General features: G+C 42.5%; 1 protein-coding gene across 1 annotated transcript in view; it reads right to left on the bottom strand.

Moving 5' to 3' along the window:
- Positions 1-10,753: 10,753 nt before the first annotated feature.
- Positions 10,754-24,675, bottom strand: part of LOC137545528 (collagenase 3-like) — a 35,257-nt gene continuing 21,335 nt past the window's right edge. The window contains exons 6-10 of the mRNA XM_068266868.1: positions 23,875-23,992; positions 21,784-21,917; positions 18,958-19,117; positions 16,463-16,566; positions 10,754-13,096 (exon numbers count right to left, since the gene is read on the bottom strand). Coding sequence (XP_068122969.1) covers positions 12,996-13,096; positions 16,463-16,566; positions 18,958-19,117; positions 21,784-21,917; positions 23,875-23,992 — 617 coding nt within the window. The 3' untranslated portion in view covers positions 10,754-12,995. The remainder of the gene's footprint in view (positions 13,097-16,462; positions 16,567-18,957; positions 19,118-21,783; positions 21,918-23,874; positions 23,993-24,675) is intronic.

Consider the following 24,675-nt stretch of genomic DNA (forward strand, 5'->3'; position numbering starts at 1 on the left):
CTTGCTCACCTTGTGGATACAGTGCGAAACTACGTCTGTCGTTAATTTCCTTCAACAGCTGTGATTACTAAAGATTTCGCAACATCTTCCTCCTTTAAACCCCCTCACTCCAGACTTCACATTGCTGCTTGTCATTTGTCTGGAGAAGAGGATTAGCACAGACAAGCAAAGTGAATGGACCTATTACAGGCTCATCCATTGTTTACTATCGTTCTATCTATACAAACTCAGATATTAGTCAGGCTTATATATAGACCAAGCGTGGGATTAATGAAAATGGTGGACCTCAACCAACCCACAAAATCTTGATAGCAGTCAAGCATGTCTTACTGAACAGACTTCTGAAAAGGGAAAAAGAACATATGAATGAACGCAACAAGTTTACTTATTCTTCTGGCTCTCTGAACTGGGAAGTACAGAGATTATGCCAGTATGCAGCCTAAAGGTGTAGCCCCAAAATTGTACCGTAAATGTGGGGCCCAAAAGGAGCCCTAAAGTATACCATGTATAATGCCTACAAAAGGGGTGGCTCAACATTTTATCTTACATGTGGGGCCCAAAAACAGCCCTAAAATATACCATGTATACGCGTGGGCGGCACTACACTGGGGCACTTCCCCCGCCCCTCTGGAATCACTGTGCCAATCTGAGTGCCACTCCCTCCCTTTCTCAGTAACATACAGTTAACTGTTTCCACTCGCCAGCAGCATATAGGATAGGGTCTGTAAAAAAACTCTCCATGTCAGCCTGAGTCTATGTAGGTGTTAAAGTGGACCCAAACCAAACATTTTTTTAATTCAAAATATTTAGTTGCACCGCTCTGACACATACAAAGATAAAAAAAACACTCCTTCAAGCCTATGAGCATTTCAGTGCATGCTTTTCACCCTCCTCTTTGCATAACTAGGGATATACAGGTGGCAGCCATTAGCAATTCCTCCTTTGCTGGAGACCATCTACTAAGCCAGTTTGCCGGATTCTGACCCGGCAATATGAAAGGAAGAGAGGGGTTCCTCCAATAAATGTAAAATATTTTATATTTGTCATCATGCAGCTGAAAAAAGGCTGCTATTTATTATTATAATTTAGAAAATAGATTTTATTTCTGAAATCTTGTATTTTTAATTTAGGTCCACTTTAAGTAAACCAAGGGTCTTATCTGTTTGCCATAAATACCTCACAATCCTTGCAAAAGCCCTTGTAATTAATGTATCTGGATGACACGTATATTTGCACACAAAAAAACTCTACCCCCTTCTGATTGTATGTTCTATCATTGTCAGTCAACAGGAATACATTGTCAGTCAACAGGAACAGAAGTCTTACAAGCTGAAAGCTTACTGTTTTTCTTTTAAATTGACAGACTGGATCTTGTATTTTACAGGAAGTTTTAAATCAGGATAATACTCCTAATTCAAAACTTCCTATCTTTAAAAATACAACCTCTAGTCTCCAGCACTGCTTAGCTTCTAAGATAAGATAACACTTGCAGGGTTTCTCGCCCTCCTGCCTCTTCTCCCTCCCCTTGCTTGTAGAGTTGTCAGACACAGGCTGGAGGATGGAATAATTTGTCTGTTATCTGTCCACACAGGAGCCGCTTGCTAGCAAGTAAGGATTAAAGCATGCCAGTAAACTAGACAAATACATCTGTAGGTAAATCTTAACACACCAAAAAGCGCTCCAAAATAGCAATGAGCTATTTTGGAGCAATTTTTACAGCGATCTTTCACAAGCGATTTTCAGAGCACTTTAGCTTTTCTATACTTGTTACAGAATCACACTCTCCAAAAATGCCTCATCCAGCATTTTTGCAGCTTTAATAAAAAAAGTTCATTGGTGAAGCCCTTTCAAAACACTGGAACCAGTTTGCACTAAGGTTATAGATATTTTTGACACTTTAGCTATGTCGCTTTGATACAGCAGTGACCTTTTAATTACTTATACCTTCTTAGTGATATATTATCTTGTGTTGTTTTTTTTCAATACAATCTAGGCTTTCTTTGGGTAAGATTTTCCCCCAAAACTATTTTGATGTACAGTCATTGTATGGGGAAGAATTAGGCATAAATGCAGAAAATACCAATTTTTTTATCCTTCATTTTTTCACCCTTCCGAATTTTTACATGGCACATCCCACAGTTATAAAACACATAAAAATGAATTCTTTGAGAATGATACACCATATGCCATATTTTATCACTGGCTGAGCATGTGGCGGATTGTTATTCCCAGCCTGCGCATCTGTGGCGATCGGATGCATTCGCTAGGGTGACAGCACAGGGGCCACAGTGCTGTACAGACGCATCGCTAGGCAATGGCAGAGTGATACATCTGTGGGGCACCAAACTTTCACCCTAGCGATCGCATCCGATTGCTGCAGGCAGCAGTCATTAAAAGTTTATAAACAGGTAAAGGTATTGCAGGGGGTAAACAATTAATTAATAGGTAAGGCTGGGTTTAAAACTTGACTGGGGATTAAAAAAAATATATATTTTATTGGGACTATGTCAGTTTATTTATTTAATTTTATTTTTTTACTTTTAGTCCTATTTCCCACCAGGACGTTGCGTTTTAGGGGACATAGGTCGCGTAACGTGCCCCCAACGCAACGCCTGGTGGTGTTGGAGGAGGACACTACCTAGAGCTGTGTTATGCGGCTCTTGGTGCGCCTTTTGTGTCCTATGCGCTGCGGAGACCACATGATCGGAGCTCTCCGCATCACGTGGTCCCGCCAGCCAATCAGCGGCCGCTCCAGGAAGTAAACACTGCAGTGCAGTGAATATTAAGTAGCCATGTGGCTGGCTACAATAGCGGACTCTCCCCGCCTCCTCTCCGGCCCAAAAAACAAAACAAAAAACATAACTGAGCATGTGCACACAGTGTAACGCGGCTAAAATCGCGTAGAACGCATAGCATGCTGCACTTTATTTGAACGTGCAGCGTTACAATGTAACGCAATGGCTATCATTCATGAAAGTGCTGTCGGTATGGAGAATCAGTGCGGGAAAACACTGCTGGCGGTGTTTTAGACTTCTGGCTGCTGTTGCAGTAGCACTGCGGAGATTCCCCGAACTAGGCTGGCGATAGGCAGGTGGGAGGCTTGCGGAGACACGGAAGCTGCCGAGTTGATACATTTCTCCGTGTTCCGCTCTGCTGCAGCTGCCTGGGAGGTCTGTGTGTCTCTATTCACTTACATTGTTATTGCCACATCAGAGGGAGCGGTACTTCCCGACCTCACACCGCTTGCGGTGATCTTTATGAATTAACATTTTGCTACATTTTTGACAATAATCACCGCACAAGGCGGTGATTTATCGCTCTGCTCGGTAATGTCAGTTTTTGATGCAGAAGGAGCCTTTATGAATGCAGATTTTGCTACGAGTGCGGTAAAGTCAGCTGTTTTAAGCATTTCCGCATGCGGAAATGCTTAATGAATGATAGCCAATGTGGGCACTGTGAACAGCCCATTGATTTTACATTACTGTGAGTTGAGCTGCGTTACTGGCTGCTCTGAAGTGCGCCTGTAACTCCTTACTGTGAAAGCAGCCTTAAAACTTTTTTTTTTTTTTATTGAATGATTGTTGCTATTTGCTAGCAACAATCATTAACAGGGCCTTGGCACATGCACAGTCGCTCTTGGGGCTCGATTCACAAAGCAGTGCTAACCCAGTTAGCATGCCTAAAAGACTTTAGGCATGATAACCATTGCACCACGCTGGTGAAAAGCCAGTTTAGGCATGATAAGTTTAGGTGTGATAAGTTTAGGTGTGATAAGTTTAGGCGTGATAAGTTTAGATAAGTGTAGATAGCGTGCAAAGTCCCGCACGCAAAGCAGCGCCATTAAACTCTATTCGAAGTGCACCAGACTATGCTAGCGCAAAACTTTTGATCAGCTGTGCACTGCGGTGCAAACGCAGTTGGTGCCTAAACTTATCACACCTAAACTTATCACACCTAAACTTATCATGCCTAAACTGAGTTTAGGCGTGATAAAGGGCTTTTCACCAGGGTGCTAACTGTTAGCACCGCTTTGTGAATCAGGCCCTTGGTGTGAAACAGCCCTAATAGAATTCTGCTTGTTGCATGAGAGGTCAAGGCAAAATACGGTATAGTTGGATATGAAAGTAAATGAATCAACATCGCCACCTGCTGTACAACAGCATAAATGTGTTTTCCTTGTGCAATGCATTACTGCTGTAAGCCTATTGACATATTGTACGAACACAACTAAACCCCAAATTGCAAATGTTAAAAATGTGAAATTTTGAAAGCACACGTTGTTTTAGTATAAACTCTTAGAGTTGATATTTGATATTTGAATTGCATTGTCTAATTTAGTGAAAATACATTGAGAAATATTCTTGACATAAAAAACAGAATGAAAGCGGACCTGAACTCCCTCTCTGTTCTAAAAGGTAAGCAACAGCATAATAACCTTTAAAAAAACATTTCTTTGTTACAGCTGATACAACTCTTGCACTAATCTGCAGTGTGTCTGCTTCCTGCTTTCATGGAAGCAGACATAGGGTTAACATAGGGTTAACATCCTGTGTTTACAAATTAGCTGCTCTGCCCAGGCAGCCAGCTGACACCGCTGAGATATCAAATTACAGTTGTGATTAGTCACAGATGAGGGGGAATTGGACAGGCTAAACTCTCTAAATACAGGGTGCATTTCTCTATTGTTGAAGACCAGAACTGACTGCTACCACACGTCTAGTGTCCTGGAAATAAATGCAATCCATAGTGCAAGGATTTTCAATGATAAATGCTGAATGGATGCCCACAAGTATCATGCAAGATGACACACTTATTGCAGGCCAGAGCTGACTGCTGCCAAAAAATCAGATGTCCTGGAGAACGACCATGTACAGCACTGCTTGATTGTAGAGCTGAAATGTTGAATTGCAGGATAACGGTCTATTGTTCAAAGATGTTTAGGAGCATGGCCGGCCTTTGACCTGATTGACTGGAGTGGTCGCTCAGTGCACCTGCTTGCAGGGGGGCACACGTGATGTGCATTTAACTGGCCCTGGTCGCATTTCTACCTGCTGGCTGCGGTTGCGGGTCCATCTGTGGCTGCTGCGAGTGGTTGCTACGCTCCCCATTGCCACTGGGGGTGATGGGCGAAGACTCCAGGATCCTGCTGCTGCCTCTTGCTGAGTCTGTGTGATCCATGCATGCCAGTAGCCCCGCCCCTCGCTCACAGGCGATGTCTGCGCTGCGCACTAATCAGAGAGAGAGACCTGCTTGTCACTCCTGACTCCTGGCCATCTTCTGTCACCAGGTACAAGCAGAAGAGTAAGATTCCCCAACTGCTTCCCGGGTGGGGTGCCTATATACGCTAAAGGGGGATCTGCTTGTATACTATACACTATCTATCTGCCTAGCTATATACACTGTATATAGTATACAAGCAGTTCCCCCTTTAGCATATATAGGCACCCCACCCGGGAAGCAGTTGGGGAATCTTACTCTTCTGCTTGTACCTGGTGACAGAAGATGGCCAGGAGTCAGGAGTGACAAGCAGGTCTCTCTCTCTGATTAGTGCGCAGCGCAGACATCGCCTGTGAGCGAGGGGCGGGGCTACTGGCATGCATGGATCACACAGTCTCAGCAAGAGGCAGCAGCAGGATCCTGGAGTCTTCGCCCCCATCACCCCCAGCGGCACTGGGGGGCAGAGCAACCACTCGCAGCAGCCACAGATGGACCCCGGGGATCTGTTTATATATACTAAAGGGGGGAGGGGGGATCTGCCTATATAAACCATGCATACAGAGAAAATATAACTGCAAATTCTAGAAGTCAATTTTAGGAGCAGGAGGATAGATATAATTGATTCTCATCAGTTTATTTTTTATCTTGGGTTTCCTTTATGCCACCAGCAAACAAAAAATTATTCAAAATAATTTTGACAGAATTTTGACTTACTTACCTACTTTTTGGTACTTTTTCAGTGGTAGAGTGCTTTAAGGTTATTTTAAACAGAAGATGAAACATTGGCCCTTATGCAATTCACTTTCTCTCCATAGTTTTCTCCTAGGTGATATTTTTAAACTTGTCAATAAAATGCTTCTTAAACCACCAGAAAGCAAGAAAATACTCAAAATAATTTTGATAGTACTTATTCACCTACTTTATGGTACTTTTTTAGTTGAAAAGTGCTGTAAAGTTATTTAAAATTGAAGATGAAAAATTATCTCCTAGGAGAAAACTCAGGTGAAAAAGAGAATGGCATATGGCCCATTTTGTCCTAGAACAGGAGTGTCCAACTCAAACGGGTAAGGGGCCATAATCTAAAACATAGTCTATGTCGCGTGCCAGTTTTAAACTTAGTGGCGTTACTATAGCGACCATGAGAAGCCCTCCCCCCTTCTGCAGAGTAGTGCAGTTTAATATTTACCTCCTCCAGTGCTGCTTCCAGACTCTTCTGATCTTCCTGACCGCCACACGCTCTATGCTGCATACCTCTGGCTCCTGAGGCATGTCACGTGATTGGGAAAAGGAGGTATGGAAACACATAGCGTGTGACTACCAGGAGGTACGGAAGAAACATGAGGCATTGCTGGAACCAGTAGATATTGCACTGATCCACTGAACTACTCTTTGTGGGGAGATTGTGTTGTGGTGGGTATTGGGGGTGTTGTGTGTGTTTTTTTGCACCCAGCTCAGACGGATAGCGTTTTGACTAGAAAAACTGGTCACTGGTGTTCTCCTCTGAATAGGAAGACAGTGTGATATTCTCCTTTTGCTGCTTACATTTGAACCTCTGAGGAGGGCACATAAAATGGAAAGGAGGGCCACATTCGGCCCGCAGGCCTTGAGTTTGCCACCTGTGTCCTAGAAGAAAACCGTATATAGCCACCTCTACATCTGTCTACATATAACCACATCATTGTTCAATTGGGTGCAAGGTAAAAATATAGCTCACCCTGCTACCAATGAAATTCTGGGGCCATGTAAAAAACGATTCCCTCTCTAAGTTGTATCAGCTCGGGGGAGACCCATAATTCACCCCAAATTACAGGGATTTCTTGAGAAATCCCCCAGTGCCGCCATAGCCGTATTAGCATTAGGGTCCATGGCGGCACCCAAGTCAGGCACGGACAGAGCAGGGACAAGGTCCTCCAGCACCCAAGGCTGAGATACCAAAGTGCGCCCCTCCATCCCTCCCACCCCAGCCGTCACACACTGATTGCTATTAGACTAAGAGGGCCACAGGGCCCACAACCTCCCCAACACCTTAATATCTAGTTATATGTATCCCCTTTTCTGATTTATTTCTGCTTCATACACAATTAGGAATGACAGCTGAATGAATTGTGCGCCCCCTTCTACACTGCACCCTGAGGCTGGAGCCTCTCCAGCCTATGTCTCGGCCCGGCCCTGGGCACGGATGAGAAGCCAAGATGGCCTGATCCATCTATATCCCTTTCAGTTCAGGTGTACGCTAAAGGACACCCGAGGTGAAAATAATTTAATGAAATAAACAGTTTTATTGTATATTTAAATCTACTTTAAGTTTTTACTGTTTTATTATTTTTGCTCAATGACACATTCATTGAAGTATGCCAGAGCTAAAATCTATGAACTATTGACACCCTTTTTATCTCTTTCCTGCTCTCAGAAGCCATTTTCTGCTAGGAAAGTGTTTTATAGTTGTAATTTCTTATCAGTGAGGGTCACACTTTTGTCTATCGGAGAGGAAAAAATGTTCGGGACATGCTAGTGCGGGCAGATGTTAGGAAAAATACCATACAGAAGAGAACGTTTTTGCCTAAAAAAATGGGGACTTTCCCGTGTATGAACTGTCAGAACTGCTCTAGTATTATCAAGGGTGATCATATCAGACATCCTTTGAAGGGTACTAAGATAGATATTAAAGGGAATTTTTCATGTGTAACTGAAAACGTGATATATTTTTTGAAATGCCCCTGTGGGGTTGGGTATGTAGGACAGACTTCTAGAGCAGTTCGTGTAAGAATTAATGAACACCGTAGTAATATCAGACTGTATAGGAAATATGCTAATAATCCTGATAAAAAAATTGACTCCCCTGTAGGAAAACATTACTACGAGTGTGGACATAATGTCAGTGATCTGCGCTGGTGTGTCCTGGAAAAAGTTTACACGAATGAAGGTGGAAATGGTGAAACTACGCTACTCAGAAGGGAAAGCAGGTGGATAGATAAGTTAAGTACGCTTACACCAAATGGACTTAATGAGGACTTTAGCCTCAAATGCTTTCTGTGAAACTGTCCCTTTAATTGCTAATGTCTCTCTTTACCTAATGAACCTACTAAGTGTATGCCCGCCCTTGATGGGTGTGTTTTAACTTTTATATATGTGAGTGATTTTTGTATTTGGTAACACTTGATAAAGGCCGTTGGGCCGAAACGTCGGGTTGTCTGCTACTATGGTGCTAATAAAGCCAAAGCTATAATTGCAAAATCCAGGTTGAGACCCAGTTACTTCCTTTTTTTTCGTGTGTTGGCTTCGGTCACCCTTGGTGGATCGGGGTGCTACTGGTCGACTCCCTGGTATATAAAGTTTGTGGTTGAGCCCGGAGACACTGCTTTTTCTTTTTTCACACTGTAGTCTGACCCTGTCCTGGCTCAGACAGGAACTGCCACTTACATACCTGATGTTTAACTCTTTTAGGCTGAGATAGAAAAAAGGGAACACGGCATAGTTATTTGTGTGCTAGGCACTGTGTATACACATGTCTATCCCATAATGTCACATGTCACATGCCACTTCCAGTTTCGCCGTCAGGACCCGACAGGCATGGGTCCTGACGGCGAAACCGGAAGTGGTCGCCGGCGGGGACGGGAGGATCAGCGAGACATGGCGAGGGCACCGATCGGCTGCAGGGGGCTGAGGGAAGCCCCAGGTGAGTAAAACTCATTTTTTTTCAACACTTAAGGTTCACTTTAAGACTCGGACCAGTACTGCAAAGTACTTAAAGATGCATACCTTTCTGTAGCTTGTGTTCTCTTTCATTTGATGCCTGAATCGCCGTTCCACACCAAATAGTTTTTATTCGATTTCAATTAAAAAAAATCGTGCCTGACATCTTGGGTATGTTATTCTTCTGGGTCACCCCTGTCTTTTCAGTTAGAGAAGTGCATCACTGAATGAAGCAGGAAGAGGAAGTGACACGCATGGCCATTGCAAGAGGCTCCTCCAGAGGGGTCATAGCACGACTTTGTTGGAAGTCGTCTGGCTTAAAGGCATACCCATGAGAGCTGCTCGAAGTCCCTTTAAAGCGGATCCGAGATGAAAAACTAACTATAACAAGTAACTTGTCTATATATCTTATCTAAAGTTTAGATAGTTTACACAGCAAATCTAGCTGCAAACAGCTTTAATAGAAAATGATTATTTCTTCCTGTGATACAATGACAGCAGCCATGTTGTTTGTAAACATTACACAGAGGCAGGCTTATCTGTATCTTGAGCACTCAGCCTGTAAACCTAAAAACCTAATCCCCCTCCTCCCCCCTGCCTCTGAAATCAATGGCTAGTAACACCTCCTCCTCCTCCTTCCCAGACTGAGCTCCCATGAGCCCTTGCTACTGCCAAGGCTCTCTGAAAACCTGTGGGCGTGGTTTATTTAGTTTATAGGGAATTTAGAGTACTAAAACAAAAACAAAAAAGTATTTGGCTTGAGGAATGCCCTATAAACAATAGCAAAGGAACACAATTATGCAATGAGTATTAAGTTCACCTCGGATCCACTTTAAGGAGCCTTTGCAAGATGGTATCACAATGTAACAGTGTAGAAAAGTCATATCAGACGCACATTAGACATGACCATACAGTGAAACATATAGTACAATGAAGTATGCTGCACTACCACAGTAAACGTGGACATTGTCTAGTAAACACATTGCATGCTGTGTGTTACTCTGATAGGACCCGACGCATCGCAGCCAATGCGAACACGTTGCAATGGGCAAAGGGTGTATAACAGTACCACTGATTGGCTGACTGGCGTCTGCTGACCAGATAAAGGCAGGAGATTGCTCTAGCTGGAAGTTAGCAATTGTGTTTGTTGCAGTTAGCATTCAGTTTAGAGGTGGTGGGGATGAGTTCCCTGGAGGTGAGAGGTCCAGGGCTTGCCCACACTTCCCTCTAGGTATCCCATGGTGGTTTGGGGGCCCCCTGGCTGTCGTGCGGACCAGTGTTTGTGATTTTAAATTTCTTTTTTGCAGCTTCCAGGATGCGGTTGACAGGTGAGTGGTTAGGGAGGGGACCGTGTGAGAGATGTGCCTGCACGGGGCGTCCCTGTAAAATGATGCAATCTACGATTGCATCCAACTGAAGCCTCCCACCTGAATGCTAATTTATGCAATTCCTGCTATATTTGGTACAGCAGGCAAATGGTGTATAAAAGTACACGTGATTGGCTGACTGCCATCTGCTGACCAGATAAAGGCAGGAGATTGCTCTAGCTGGGAGTTAGCAATTGTGTTTGTTGCAGTTAGCATTCAGTTTGGGGGTGACTTACCTCTAGCTATCCCATGGTGGTTTGGGGGCCCCAGCTAGTAAGAGAGACCTGGGGCCCCCGGCTGTCGTGCAGACCAGTGTTTACAATGGATGATATTGTACATTACAATGCATTCAGTGTGAAATGACCTTAAATGTGATGCCAAGACAGCTGAACATTGCAATTGTGCACGAGGCATTTACCATAAAAGCATAACCAATAACACCGGTTTATTTTAATCTGTTTAATGTACTTCTCTTATTCTTTTTTTTAATTTTACTTAAAATACAACAAAGAAACAAAAACAAAGAAAATACAAAGCAAATATGTGGACACCTACAAGATATACACATGATTCAGACTTCCATCAGTAGTGATGGTCATGTCTCTGAGAACTCATGGAGAAGCATGTGATTTGTTTGATCAGCTGACAGATTAGTAAATATCTGATTTGCTATGATCACATCCTGCTTTAGCACATGATCATGACTAGCCAATCAGAGACTTACATATCGATCACCTGACCAAACTGATCACATGCTTTTCCATGAGTTCTGCTAGACATGATCATCCCTAGCCATTAGATGCTGGTAGAATAACACTCATCATTGCTTCTTATGCTGGATCACTTCACAGAGTGAGCGATGTCCGTGCACATCAAATAATAAACATATCATTAAAAAAAAATAAAAAATTCGATTTGACTAAAGGTGGCTTAAGAGAAGGTTCATGCACATACTAAACTAAACTTGGCCAAGGCAGCCACTAAAGACCACCCTTTTCTGCTTGAAATTCCCTTTAGAGGCATTGAGGAGGAGGGTCTTTGGTCAGAAATAAAACTTATAATGCTGACCAATAGCAGTGTAGATGTGCTTAGGCATAGATCTCGAAGCAGGTCATTCTGGAGGTCAGCGCTCAGAAGCTGGGTGCCGCCATAGTACCAGTGCTATGCTACGCGCAAGAGTAATTCGGGGGCCAGACCCTGAATTACATCTCCTTCCAAGTTGCTACAACTCAAACTACAAAACTTGGGATTTGGGCGGTAAAACAGGAATCTAACTAATAAGTGAAAATAATAATTGAGAATAAGTTGAATTCACTGATCACAAGACTAAAACTCTGTGGACCTTGAAGGACAACTCATCTTTGTAATGGACAGGCAGACATGACTGCAGGAGTAGCCCCCGTGGCAATGTAAAGGGATCCCTTGAGGGAAAAGTTCACTGCTTATGCTCAGGTTTTCCTTGCCGTAATGAAATAATGCAAAAAAGGAGTCTCTATTAATAAATGAGGCCACTTTGTCTCTGAATAAACTTTTCTATAGCTTTAACAGAAGAACAAGCAAAACTATTTAAGCTTGCTAATTTCTTCTTTATTGGTCCCTTCAAAGTCAGACATCTTTAAAGTGAACATAAACATAGCTTGGTCCTGCCCCTTCCTCTTATGTAATCAGGCTCTAACCTCTGCAGTGATGCAGAGTCACTGCCATCCTTATTAAGAACACACAAAAAAATCACACAAAGAAAGAAACTAATTATGCATGGCAAATATGGTCAAAATGCAGTACAATAAATATTTAAAAAAATATACTATCCATTATAAAACAGCATTGCACCAACATATCTGGAATTCCTTTCACAAACGTCTGCTGGGTTGAAACGGCCACAATCAGTAGGGCGCCATATTCCATATTCTCAGCCAGTGTGACTGCGGTTGTTGAGAGGAAACATGTTATGATGTCAAAATAAATTAATGGATAAAGTAGCAGTATTGCCCACAACAGCCGATGAGATGCAACTTTTACTGCATTAAAGGACCACACCAGCAAATAAAAATAAGCAGTTAAAATATGACAGAACTGACAGGTTTTGGATTAGTCCATCTCTTCATCAGGGATTCTCAGGTTTTTATTTTTTTTATTTTCAAAAGCATTTCCTGAACGCCAGTTGCTAAGTCTAACTGCCAAAATAGTGTGCCAATGAGTACCGGTAAGTAGGCTGGCTGTTATCTTACAGTTTTTGCAGTAAAACTGCCATTCAGGAAATGGTTTTGAAAACCCTGAGAATCCCCCCATGAGGAGATGGACTAGTCCAAAACCTGACCGTTCTGTCAGATTTTAACTACCTACTTTTTTAACTGTAGTGGTCCTTTAAACAGAGAAAGCTGCCAATAATCCGATTGGTTGCTATCGGCAACACCTCCACCGTTGCTCATTGAGAGTATGAATATTATTTCAGTTCATAAAATGACTACCTCTCTCACTAGTGGCAAAAATCCTTTAAGAAAATAAGTAATAATTAGCCAGTATGTTGACGTAAGTATTAAATAGAAGGCATGCTGTAGAGTCAGTCTGTTGATTTACTCAGGTAAGAACCATGGTAAACGTCTAAGACATCGCTGTACTGTTCAGCTATCCAGCGCCATATCTCGTACAGGACATCATTTAGTAATGTCTGTAGGCAGGACTGTTCAACAGTCTGTTGATTGGGGAACGTTCATCAGATTAACACCACAGGAGGGCGTTGGTCTTCATGACTCGTGTCACTTTTTTGCTCCAGACGCTGTATTCATACTGGAGAGGTCCACTGATGAAGTAAATGTAACCTAGAGCAGACAACATGGGAATGATTATACACCATCAATAAAGCGTGAAAATGTTCTATGCTATTGTACTGGTCAGCAGAACATAAAATGGCAGCTACTGATTAGAAAAGGTTCTATAAAAGTAAAAGCCTGATATAAAGTACCCCTGAACTGAGAGAGGTGGTTTGCATGGTTGAAATAACATTTTGTTTATGGTGCTGTGACATATGTCACAGCACCGTCCTCGTGGTCCAGCTCCCTCAGGGGTCCCCGCAGTACTCATTTAAAATCCTTAAAGAAAACCTGAACTGAAAATCAAAAATCAAAATAAGCATACACAAGTCATATTTACCTTCCATGTAGTCTACTCCTCAGTGTCTTTCTCCTGTCCCGCCTCCTATTTGTTCACTGTGATCAAGGGAATTTTCCGTCCTCCATTTTGAAAATGGCCATTACTCATAACAGCTTTCTGGTCAGCACACAGTTAAACTGTAACATCGCTCACTTGAGCCATAGGGAAACGTGGACATTACCTGGTACATCAGTTTTCCTCTCAGCTATAACTGACAGCAACTGATATATCTCAGATCTGACAAAATATTGTCAGAACTGGAAGGGATCATTGTCAGAAGAAAATGGTGAGCTTCTGACAGGAACTGATGGCAAGGTAACTATGCAATGTTCATTTGAAGTTACCTCATGTGTTTATGTTAAATATTTTTACTCAGTACAGGTTCTCTTTAACTGGTCCGAATGTTGAATATGAGCAGGGAGGAAGTGGCAGTTATCCTTTTCTGTTGGACCTTGAAACAACCCTTTATCACCCCCGATTAAGCCAACTTGTATTAACCCTTCATTTCGGAATGAATTACTGCTGTGAAAAACACCCCAGATCATAACTCACCTACTCTGCATTCCACTCGTCTTTTCTGTCCTGTCAGCTCTTCCGTTCTGCCGCATAGTCCACTCATAAGCCCCGGCATTTTCACAGCAATGAAGCTGACCCGGAAGTACTGACATGGAAGCACTTCCAGGTCAGCGACATTGATGTAAAAATGCCGGGGCTTATGAGAGGACACTGGGGCGGAACGAAAACCTGATGGAACAGAAAAGACAAGGAGTGGAACGCGGAGTAGGTGAGTTATGATGTGGGTTTTTTTTTTAACACAGATTACTATTGGTTCAATACTAGTACTTTAACAAGTAACTGTATCACAACTGACGATCCCTAGGTTTGTTTCCATCATGATTACCAGACTGTTGGAAAACAGATGGAGATTATGGCATTGGATTTTAATAAAGGTGAGGCCTCAGTGAGGCTCTAGGCTTTAGTATGGCTCATTGGAGATTTTACTCTCTTTATATTCCTGAAGAAGCGGGAACTTAGTCCCGAAAAAACGTGTTGCAATCTATGAGAATTTTGTTAATTTGGATCAATAAAATTACAATTCTTAGCCTCACCATTGAGTTTTTTTTCCTTAAGAAACTGATAAAAAATACTAAAAAAGCAGGTAACAAAGTAATATCAAAATTATTTTCAGAATTCCCTTGCCTGCTGGAGGCTTAAAGTGAACCTAAAGCCGATAAAAAAAATGAGATTAACTCACCTGGGGCCTCCCTCAGCCCCCTGCAGCCGATCGGTGCCCTCGCAGCTCCGCTCCGATGTCCCAGGACCCGCCGGCGAGCACTTCCGGTTTCGCCGTCACTCGCCGTCACCGGCCGACAGGCATGGGAACGCGAGTGATTGTTCGCGTTCCCAGCCTGTATATCGTCCCCTATGCTGCTATTGCGGCCTCCTGGCCGCAATAGCAGCATAGGGGGCGATATACAGCCTGGGAACGCGAACAATCACTCGCGTTCCCATGCCTGTCGGCCGGTGACGGCGAAACCGGAAGTGCTCACCGGCGGGTTCTGGGACATCTGAGCGGAGCTGCGAGGGCACCGATCGGCTGCAGGGGGCTGAGGGAGGCCCCAGGTGAGTTAATCTCATTTTTTTTTATCGGCTTTAGGTTCACTTTAACCACTTTACCCCCGCGCGTACGTATTTCTCCGCCCCTTTTTCCATACTTTAAAAACCAGGGACGGAGAAACACGTACTTTCCGCGTTCCCGACGCTGCCCGCGCTCCCGCTCGTAAACACGCCGCCCGCCGCTAGTAAACACGCCGCCGCCCGCTCGCCCAGAGATCAATGAACGGGAAAATCCATTCCCGTTCGTTGATCTAAGCCCCGCAATGATAAGCTGCTCTCCTATGGGCAGCGCGATCATTGTGAGAAAAAACTCACGTGTCCAGCCTCCTTATTCTTCCTCCAAGCTTCCGGAAGGAAGCTTGGAGGTCGCATTAAAACAAAAAGTTACTGTGGCCATCTTGTGGCCAAATAGTAAACTACACCCTACACATTTTTCACATACAAATAAATGACTTTTACACATAAAATTAACTCATTACCTCCCACACTCCCCATTTTTATTTTTTTTTTGTAATTAAAAAAAAATTAAAAAATTTACAATTAAAAAAAATACATAAATAGTTACCTTAGGGACTGAACTTTTTAAATATTTATGTCAAGAGGGTATAACACTGTTACTTTATAAACTATGGGCTTGTAATTAGGGATGGACGCAAAACTGAAAAAAATGCACCTTTATTTCCAAATAAAATATTGGCGCCAAACATTGTGATAGGGACATAATTTAAATGGTTTTATAACCGGGACAAAAGGGCAAATACGTTTCATGGGTTTTAATTACAGTAGCATGCATTATTTAAAAACTATAATGGCCGAAAACTGAAAAATAATTATTTTTTTCCCCACATTTTTCCTATTTTCCCATTAAAACACATTTAGAAAAAAATAATTCTTGGCATAATGTCCCACCTAAAGAAAGCCTAATTGGTGGTGAAAAAAACAAGATATAGTTCATTTCATTGCGATAAGTAATAATAAAGTTATAGACGAATGAATGGAAGGAGCGCTGAAAGGTGAAAATTGCTCTGGTGCTCAGGGGGTAAAACCCCTCAGTGGTGAAGTGGTTAAAGGGTATTTTATTAATAAGGCATGTAAACATCTCTTGTGAGAAAACTCAGGAGAAAATTATTATTATTATTATTATTATTTATTGTATTTATAAAGCAAGTAAATTAAATAGAGGCGGAGCCCTAGTGTCTATTTTACTTCCGGCTAAACTTGCACAAAAATGATAGCATTACAAAAATAATCAAAATGTAAAACCGCAGTTTTTCCTGTGAAATCAGTTTAGTGTACAGGTTTTGTCTAGAAAAGATCATGGGGTCCATTTGTTGCACTGAACCAGTCTGGAGGCTTAGCTTTTATACTGACCACATGTGGTATAATAAACAGTTACAGACAGGAGGTCCATTACTTACCATTTCTCCTGTATGCTGCATCAACCTTCTCTCCAATTCCCAGGAAGTCATCCGCAATGGTTCTGGGATAGCCTTTCTCTGGCATCATCCGCTCCTCATCATAACTAAATCAGGAAAGAAAACAACAAATGATGATCGTTTCAAAGAAAAGCCATACTATTAAAGGGAACCGAGCATCATTTTTTAACTCCTAGGGCTACTCAACAGCAAAAATGATTGCTAAAAATGTGGCTCACTATTGAAAAAACTAAAATTGTACCTCATCATTTTACATTTAAAGGGACACTTAATTCACACACAAAAAACGAGTTTTACTCACCTGGGGAAGGCCCAGCAAGGAAGGCCGCAATAGCAGTATAGAGGGTGCTATTGTGGCCAGGAACGCGAAGAGCCTGTCGGCGCCTGTCGCCGAAACCGGAAGTAGCCGCCGGCGGAGACAGGAGGATCGGAGCGAGGCTGCGGGAGCACCGGACAGCTGCAGGGGGCTGAGGGAAGCCCCAGATGAGTAAAACTCATTTTTTTTTTACTTAAGTGTCCCTTTAAGGGTTAATTACAGGCAGAATCCTACTTCCTGTACTTCCTGCAAGCAACAGAAGATAGAAGGTAGATAAGAATTCAACTAATTAAACTTAATTGCCCACAAGCTTAGGTCAAACAAACTCATTAAGCATTGGGGGGGGGGGGGGAGTGGGAAGACTGTGCTCCAAGCACAGTCAAGGTGCGTACACACGCACTTGATGAAGATGCGTACACACGGACTTGATGAAGGTGCGTACACACGGACTTGATGAAGGTGCGTACACACACGCACTACTATAAGGAACAACGGGTCACACGCTCTACTGTCGCTGGAGTGCCCGCCCAGCGGGAGGGTCTGACAGACCCGTCGTTCTTTATAGTAGTGCGTGTGTACGCACCTTCATCAAGTCCGTGTGTACGCATCTTCATCAAGTGCGTGTGTACGCATCTTCATCAAGTGCGTGTATACGCACCTTGACTGTGCTTGGAGCACAGTCTTCCCACCCCCCCACCCCCCCTCCCTAATGCTTAATGAGTTTGTTTGATCTAAGCTTGATGAATTTCATGAATTTCACACCAACCCTTGATAATGGCAGTGAAAAGAGAGCTATTTGAAACCAGGAGCTGCTAAGATCCCTTTAAGTAATCAGGAGTGGTCACCATTCAATCTTCTGTTTTGTTATTAAGGATAAGTTTACAGTGCTCATTTGCGTTGCAGAATAATTCTGCATGTCACCTTACTGGTCATACAATTCGTGTGCAAAATAGCCTGAAAAGCTATTTTACATGCAAGCAGTGCGACGTTTTGTGCACGCTTGCACCTTCTCCTATAAATTTTAATTTCTAGTCCCCTCAATACATTCCCCCCCCCCCTCATTTTCAGTGGGATGATATGCTTAGATTTCCTATTTCATGATTTTAGCATACATTTTATTGGACTGCGATCTGACCATTTACCAAAGACCAGGGATACCCATAACATAGTAAAGAAAGTTATCTTCACTAACTCCTTTTACAGTAGTTGCCATGCATGCAACCTGTTCTTGTGAGTTCCTATCATTATTCTTTTTCTTTAAAGTGACTCTGTAACAAAAATTACAACGTTTTTTCTACCATCCTACAAGTTCCTAAAGCTATTCTAATCTGTTCTGGCTCACTGCAGCACTTTGTACTATCACGGTCTCTGTAATAAATCAATGTATCTTTCCCCTGTCAGACTTGTCGGCCTGTGTCTGGAAGGCTGCCAACTCTTCCATGCTGGTCTGTTCCTCTATGCACACTCCAGTATGTGTTTTATTTACATAAGCCAGAAGCTTCTCTGCTATCTTATCAGTGATAGAAGAGAGCTGGATAAAAATCCTCCTCTGTTAGGCTGTGAAAGTAGCTGGCTGACACATACTGAGGAATTACAAACACAGGCACAGGCAGAGCTGTCTGCAGGAAGCCTGTAATGTTCAGTGCATGAGAGAAGAAGGGGACAGAAGGTAAACACACAAATGATCTTTTGAGATTAAAAAGGAAAGCTGTATACAGCCTGCTTGTGTATGGATGTATTTTCTATGTGTGGACATACTGTACATCAATCTACTTCCTGTTTTGGTGGCCATTTTGTTTGTTTATAAACAAACTTTTTAAAACTGTTTTTGACTACTTTTAATGCGGCGGGGAGCGGCGAAATTGTGACAGAGGGTAATAGGAGATGTCCCCTAACACACTGGTATGTTTACTTTTGTGCGATTTTAACAATACAGATTCTCTTTAAGGTGACTATAGACATGCTACACTATACCGGCCTCCCAGTGTCTCTGTGTTTTTGTCTTTCTCAAGAAGGTGGCAGATTCTCCTAACAATTTCCACTGATCCAATAGAAAGCTACTCTGTTATGGAACATGTGACCTGGGTACAGCACGACTTACTTCGCATAGCACATTAACAGTAGTGAAAAAAAAACATTATTACGGTAATCATTTTCATACCTCCAGTATTTCTCTCCTGTAAAGAATAAGGTTTTCCCAGTGGCGTCATTGTAAACAGCCGCATCTATGCCTTTCAGATTCTTTGGTAGTCCGAGCTCATGCAGTTTTTTGGGATAGCCTTCTACTATATCGTAACCATTGATAGCCCAAACTTTCTTCCCTGCAGAAGATATAATAAATGTTAACTACTAGAAAGCATGACATAACTATATCATTAATATAATATTTTAATTATATTATACAGATGTGGACAGGTTTTCTCCCATGAGTACAGAACATTTCTGAGCACTTCGTAAGTACAGGTAATCAACGTACTACCAGCACACTAGCTAGTCTAAGGAGGAATGTTATCTATAACCACACCCCCTAACAATGTGATAGGCTAAAATGTTGTTTTATTTATAGATATAGATAAGCACAGAGGGTGATGCTAGTTGTTTGGTAGTTTGAAACAGCTGTTAGGGCTGGTGCACACTGAGCGGCTTTTTGGGCGTTTTCAGATCCGCTTGCGGCTGCGGATCTGCTTGGTCAATGTATCTCAATGGGGTGGTGCACACCAGAGCGGCAGGCGTTTTGCAGAAACGAAAAATGCCTGGGTGAGGCATTTTTTGGATTTCGGATGCGTTTCTGCCTCAATGTTAAGTATAGGAAAAACGCAAACCGCTCTGAAAAACGCCTGTTCAGAGCGGTTTTGCAGGCGTTTTTGTTACAGAAGCTGTTCAGTAACAGCTTTACTGTAACAATATATGAAATCTACTATACTGAAAACCGCAGCAGCAATCCGCAAAACGCCTCATAAAAATAAAAAAAAGCGTTTAAAAATCTGCTAGCGTTTTGCGGATCTGCTTGCGGTTTTTGGTGTGCACCAGCCCTTATTTCCCACAAAACAACAAGACTCACAGACAGGAAACTGTCATGACCATGGTCCTGGCATCACGCTATGGGAGGAGTTTCACCACAATATAAGCCATACAGATCCTCCTGAGAAAAGGTAAAGATTTCTCATGTGAGAAGCAGTATCAGCTACTGATTGGGATGAAGCTCAATTCTTGATTACAGTTCATCTTTAAAATACAGTATAATGCAGAAGGCTTTTCCATGCAGGTTTAACGGCAGAACCTGTTAGATTGACCGTTGCAGTTGACACTTTTCCATATACAACCATCGATTCAGCTGCCTGCTTGTATTTTCTAATTGGCACACATAGGTTATTTTGGAGGTCTGTCAGTGGCAGTTTGGCTGACAACCACTCAAGAACCACACATATCAATAAAAGTGCTAATTCTGGCTTAGGAGCGCCATTACCTGTAAAATGTATACATGCGCCTGAGCAAGACTCTGCACTTTGTTCTATATAATATTAACCCGATGAAGCATGTAGGACCTGTGAGATGCGTTGTCATTTGTATCTTTATTAAACCTTCTTTATTAAACCTTACTTTTTAGTGTTGCTTTTGAGTAGTAAACATTAGTGCAATACTTAATACATTTTTCTGTGGAGAGTGACCCAGACCATTCAACATCCGTCCGAGTGAAGACGGGCAGGGCCGGTTTAAGCAACAATGGGGCCCCAGGGCAAAATAAACCTGGGGGGCCCCCCCAACATATACCCCGGAACAAAAATCGTCATTAGGGGACCTTTTTTGCAGCTGGTATAGTCAGGGTGTGAAGTCCCAATCGGTCAGAGCTTCACATTCTGGCTATCCCAGCCTGCATGGGGGACAAGGGGTTAAAAAGTTTCAGGAGGGGGGACCCTACATAATTTTTTTTTTTTAAATTCCCACACTCTAAACATAAAAAAAAATTGGGAAAATAGGAAAAAATGCCAGGGATCTTCATACAGCCATATTGCGGCTGTATAGCGATCCCTGGCCAAAGCGCTGCGGCTGCGTATAGACCCCCTGGAAACCCCGTCAGGAAATGTATTGCGCTTTCGTTTGATGCATGTAAAATTACACTACCGTTAGGTTTGCTACTAAAAGTTACATTTACCGCATTTAAAACTATACTTTTTTCCTTCTAAACTTTAAAATCACTTCTCAAAAACTATAAGGTCTTTTTGAAAAATTGTTTTTTCCTCTTATTCCTAATGATCTCCTTAACATATCCTGCAAATGTAGGGTTTCTAGCATTTAAGGTGGATTTGCTATTAACCATTAAAGTCAGCAGGTTTTTAAATGTGTTTTTTTTTTCCTTTGAAACTTTAAAATCGATTTTCTCAAAAACTATAAGGCCGATTTGAAAAAAAATGTTTTCCTCTTGTAGCCACTGGGGGCCCCTACAAGCTCTGGGGCCCTAGGGCAGCTGCCTCCTTTGCCTTAATGGTAGCGCCGGCCCTGAAGACGGGTTTCTTTGCTCACGCTTTACCGTGGTAGCTGAATCAGCAACCCGGTCTTGTGGCAACTCTTTCTTCTCTTACTATACATTCTCTCATTCTGACATATTACATCACACGGCTCCCAGTCTCTCTGTGTGTTTTTATCTCCTGGTACAGGCTATCATACATACCAAACTACTCTATAGTGATAAACAGATAGCCTAAAATAACCTGCATTATAGCATATGGTATCACCAGCATGTAGGTGTAAGAACACCATGTGATGAGTTCAACACGAGTGGTCAATTTTATTCACATAAACTCTGCTAAAGGAGAATTCACGGCAAACGTGCTTATTTTAATTTTGTGATTTATTTGTAAGCCTCTCATTGGTTGCTTGCAAATCAATGATACTATCCAGCTCATCACATGCTTCTCCACAAAAAATTTCCTTGAGAAGGATCTATGTGTTGTGCTTCTTGTCCAATCACAGGAGAGCAAAAACCCACCTTTGAAAATATGCACAAGATCCTTCTGTGGGTATTCGTATGCTGCATCAATCTTGTTGGGAAGTTCTGGCCAGAATGACTTAATCATGGTCAGCTCAGTATCTGTCATCTGTGGGTGAACCCTCCAGAAGAACCTAACGACAAGAGACACAATACACAGGGGATTAGTAATGGAACCCATTTGGTAGGAATCAGTTCCACTGACTATGGATCTCTTACAACTCTTCTAAGGAACAAGATGAGATAAAACATGGACAATAGTGTTACATTTAAGGTCAACACTTATACTGTGAAAGCTATTTAGAATTCTTAACCCTCCTGGCGGTCTATTAAAAACCGCCAGGGGGCAGTGCAGCAGTTTTTTTTTTTTTTTTTTTTTTTTAAATCATGATAGCCGCTGTGCAGCGGCATCCCCCCACCCGCTCTGATCGCCTCCGGCGATAAAGCCAGTCCGGAAATCCTGCGACGGGCAGGATGACGTCACCGACGTCATCGATGTCGTGACGTCAAAGGGAGTCCCGATCCACCCCTCAGCGCTGCCTGACACTGATTGGCCAGGCAGCGCATGGGCCCTGGGGGGGGGGGCGGCACGGTGGATAGCGGCGAATCGGCGCGGAGTGGCGGTGATCGGTGTGCACACGCAGCTAGCAAAGTGCTAGCTGCATGTAGCAAAAAAGAAAAATTATGCAAATCGGCCCAGCAGGGCCTGAGAAATCCTCCTGCGCGGCTTACTGCCAGGAAGGTTAAAGGAATACTGAGGTGACATGTGACATGATGAGATAGACATGTCTATGTACAGTGCCTAGCACACAAATATGCTGTATTCATTTTTTTTTCTTCCTCTGCCTAAAATAATTAAACATCAGGGGCCATATGCAATTCACTTTTTATCCTGAGTTTTCTCCTGGGAGAAAATTTTTCATTTTCAATTTATAATAACTTTTTAACACTTTGCAATGAAAAAACTACCAAAAAGTAGGTGAAAAAGTACTATCAAAATTATTTTGAATATTTTCTTGCTTGCTGGTGGTTTAAAGGGCATTTTATTGGCAAGTTTGAAAATTTCACCTAGGAGAAAACTCAAGTGAAAAAGTGAATTGCATATGGGCCCAGGACTTTAAATGACAGTTTCTGTCCAGTTTGGACCTGGTTGGGACTTGGTAGGTCAGACTATAGTGCAACCCTCACTGATAAGGAATTACAGCCATAAAAAACTTTCCTGGCAGAAAATGGCATCTAAGAACAGAAAAGGGATACAAAGGGGCAATAGTTCATAGATTTTAGCTCTGGCAACGAATGTGTCATTGAGCAGAGACAATGAAACAGTAAACACTTATAAAGTAGATTTAAATATAATAAATGTGGGATATCTAAAAAAAAAGCCATTTTTAGTAGAAGGCTAGATACAATTGTTTATCTCATCAGTTTATTTTCACCTCGGTATTCCTTTAAACGCAGGGGGATGTTTAAAAACATATACCGTTATATACTTGAATACAAGTCGACCCCGTGTATAAGTCGACTCCAACAGTCAACCCTCTTAAGCTGGAATTTTTTATTGACTCAAGTATAAGTCTATGCAGCAAAGTTAATGGCTGCACTTGGGGACTAGGAGAGGTTAATGACTGCACTGCATACAGTATTGCAGCCATTAACACCCCCCCCCCCCCCGTCGCTTAAGTGCAGCGAACACCTCCTTAAGGCCCCCAAGTGCTGCAATTGTTGTGGCTAGGACTTTCAGACCTGTGATTTCTTGGCATTTCCTTCCCTCAAAGTGTAACTTAACACTGGATAAATTACTGCAAATGGGAGTGTCACTATTAGTACACACGTTACTCAGTGTGCTCAGTGTTGCTCGTGACTCGTGTATAAGTCGACTCCTATACTTTTATGAAGTGAATCAGACCTAAAATTCTAGACTTATACTCGAGTATATACAGTAGTTAAGTTCATTCCATGATGTACAGTGTTTTCAGTTACAGAAATGCAGTTTTCAACATTTTTTTTTAAAGCATATTATATAAGCAAGAAAATAACATTACTATGGCATGTAATAAATACTTTAAGGTGTTGAGGTCACCTCAAACTAACCTGTCTTTAAAGATAAACCTTTCTCCTCGGAGCTCAGTCACAGCATCAATCTCCAGATCAGGGTCGCACTTCTCTGGGGTTTTCGGGTGCTTGGGGTTGGGGTCTTTACTGCCGGCTCCTGTGGTTGAATAAAGAACTCTTATTTTCTCAAACTCAGTAATTGGACATCAGCCAAAATAAGAAAGGAGAAGACCTGTGCAGTGACTCAGAGCAACCAAGCAGATCAAATCTGATTGGGTGGCAGTGTCTGGTTTCTCAAGGGCAGATTTCTAAAAAGGCCATATAGGACTCGGCCTAGGCCCCAATAGGACATGGTGGACATGGAAGAGGGGATGCTGCATATAGAAGAGGAGGCTGCAAATGGAGAGCAATGCATGGAAGAGGGGAGCTACTGCCATGGGGAGGTGCATATGAATGGCATCTAAGAGTAAGTGGGCCAGGGCCTGGAACAAGTATAAATAAGGCCTTTTAACACGAGCATAAGGAAGATTTGAGGAAGGCAGCCTTTACACTTATTTCTGGCATTTCAGGCCACATTTTTAAAATAATTTTTTGAGGGCAATTTTTCCTGGCATACCAATCAAGTTAATTTACATTAGAAAGTATCTAACTTCAAAATCGGATGCAAATTTCATAGACAAAGACTCTATGGACAAAATGGGTGTGGCTACACATCAGAATGTGGTCGTGGTCATGGGTGGAGTCAAATGTTGTTTAGACAGCCAGATGTGCCCCCTTCCCCATATAAATAGCTATATGTGCCCCCCTTCCCCTGTTTACATAGCCATATGTACCCCCTTC

This window comes from Hyperolius riggenbachi, chromosome 2 (assembly GCF_040937935.1).
Source record: "Hyperolius riggenbachi isolate aHypRig1 chromosome 2, aHypRig1.pri, whole genome shotgun sequence".
NCBI lineage: Eukaryota > Metazoa > Chordata > Amphibia > Anura > Hyperoliidae > Hyperolius > Hyperolius riggenbachi.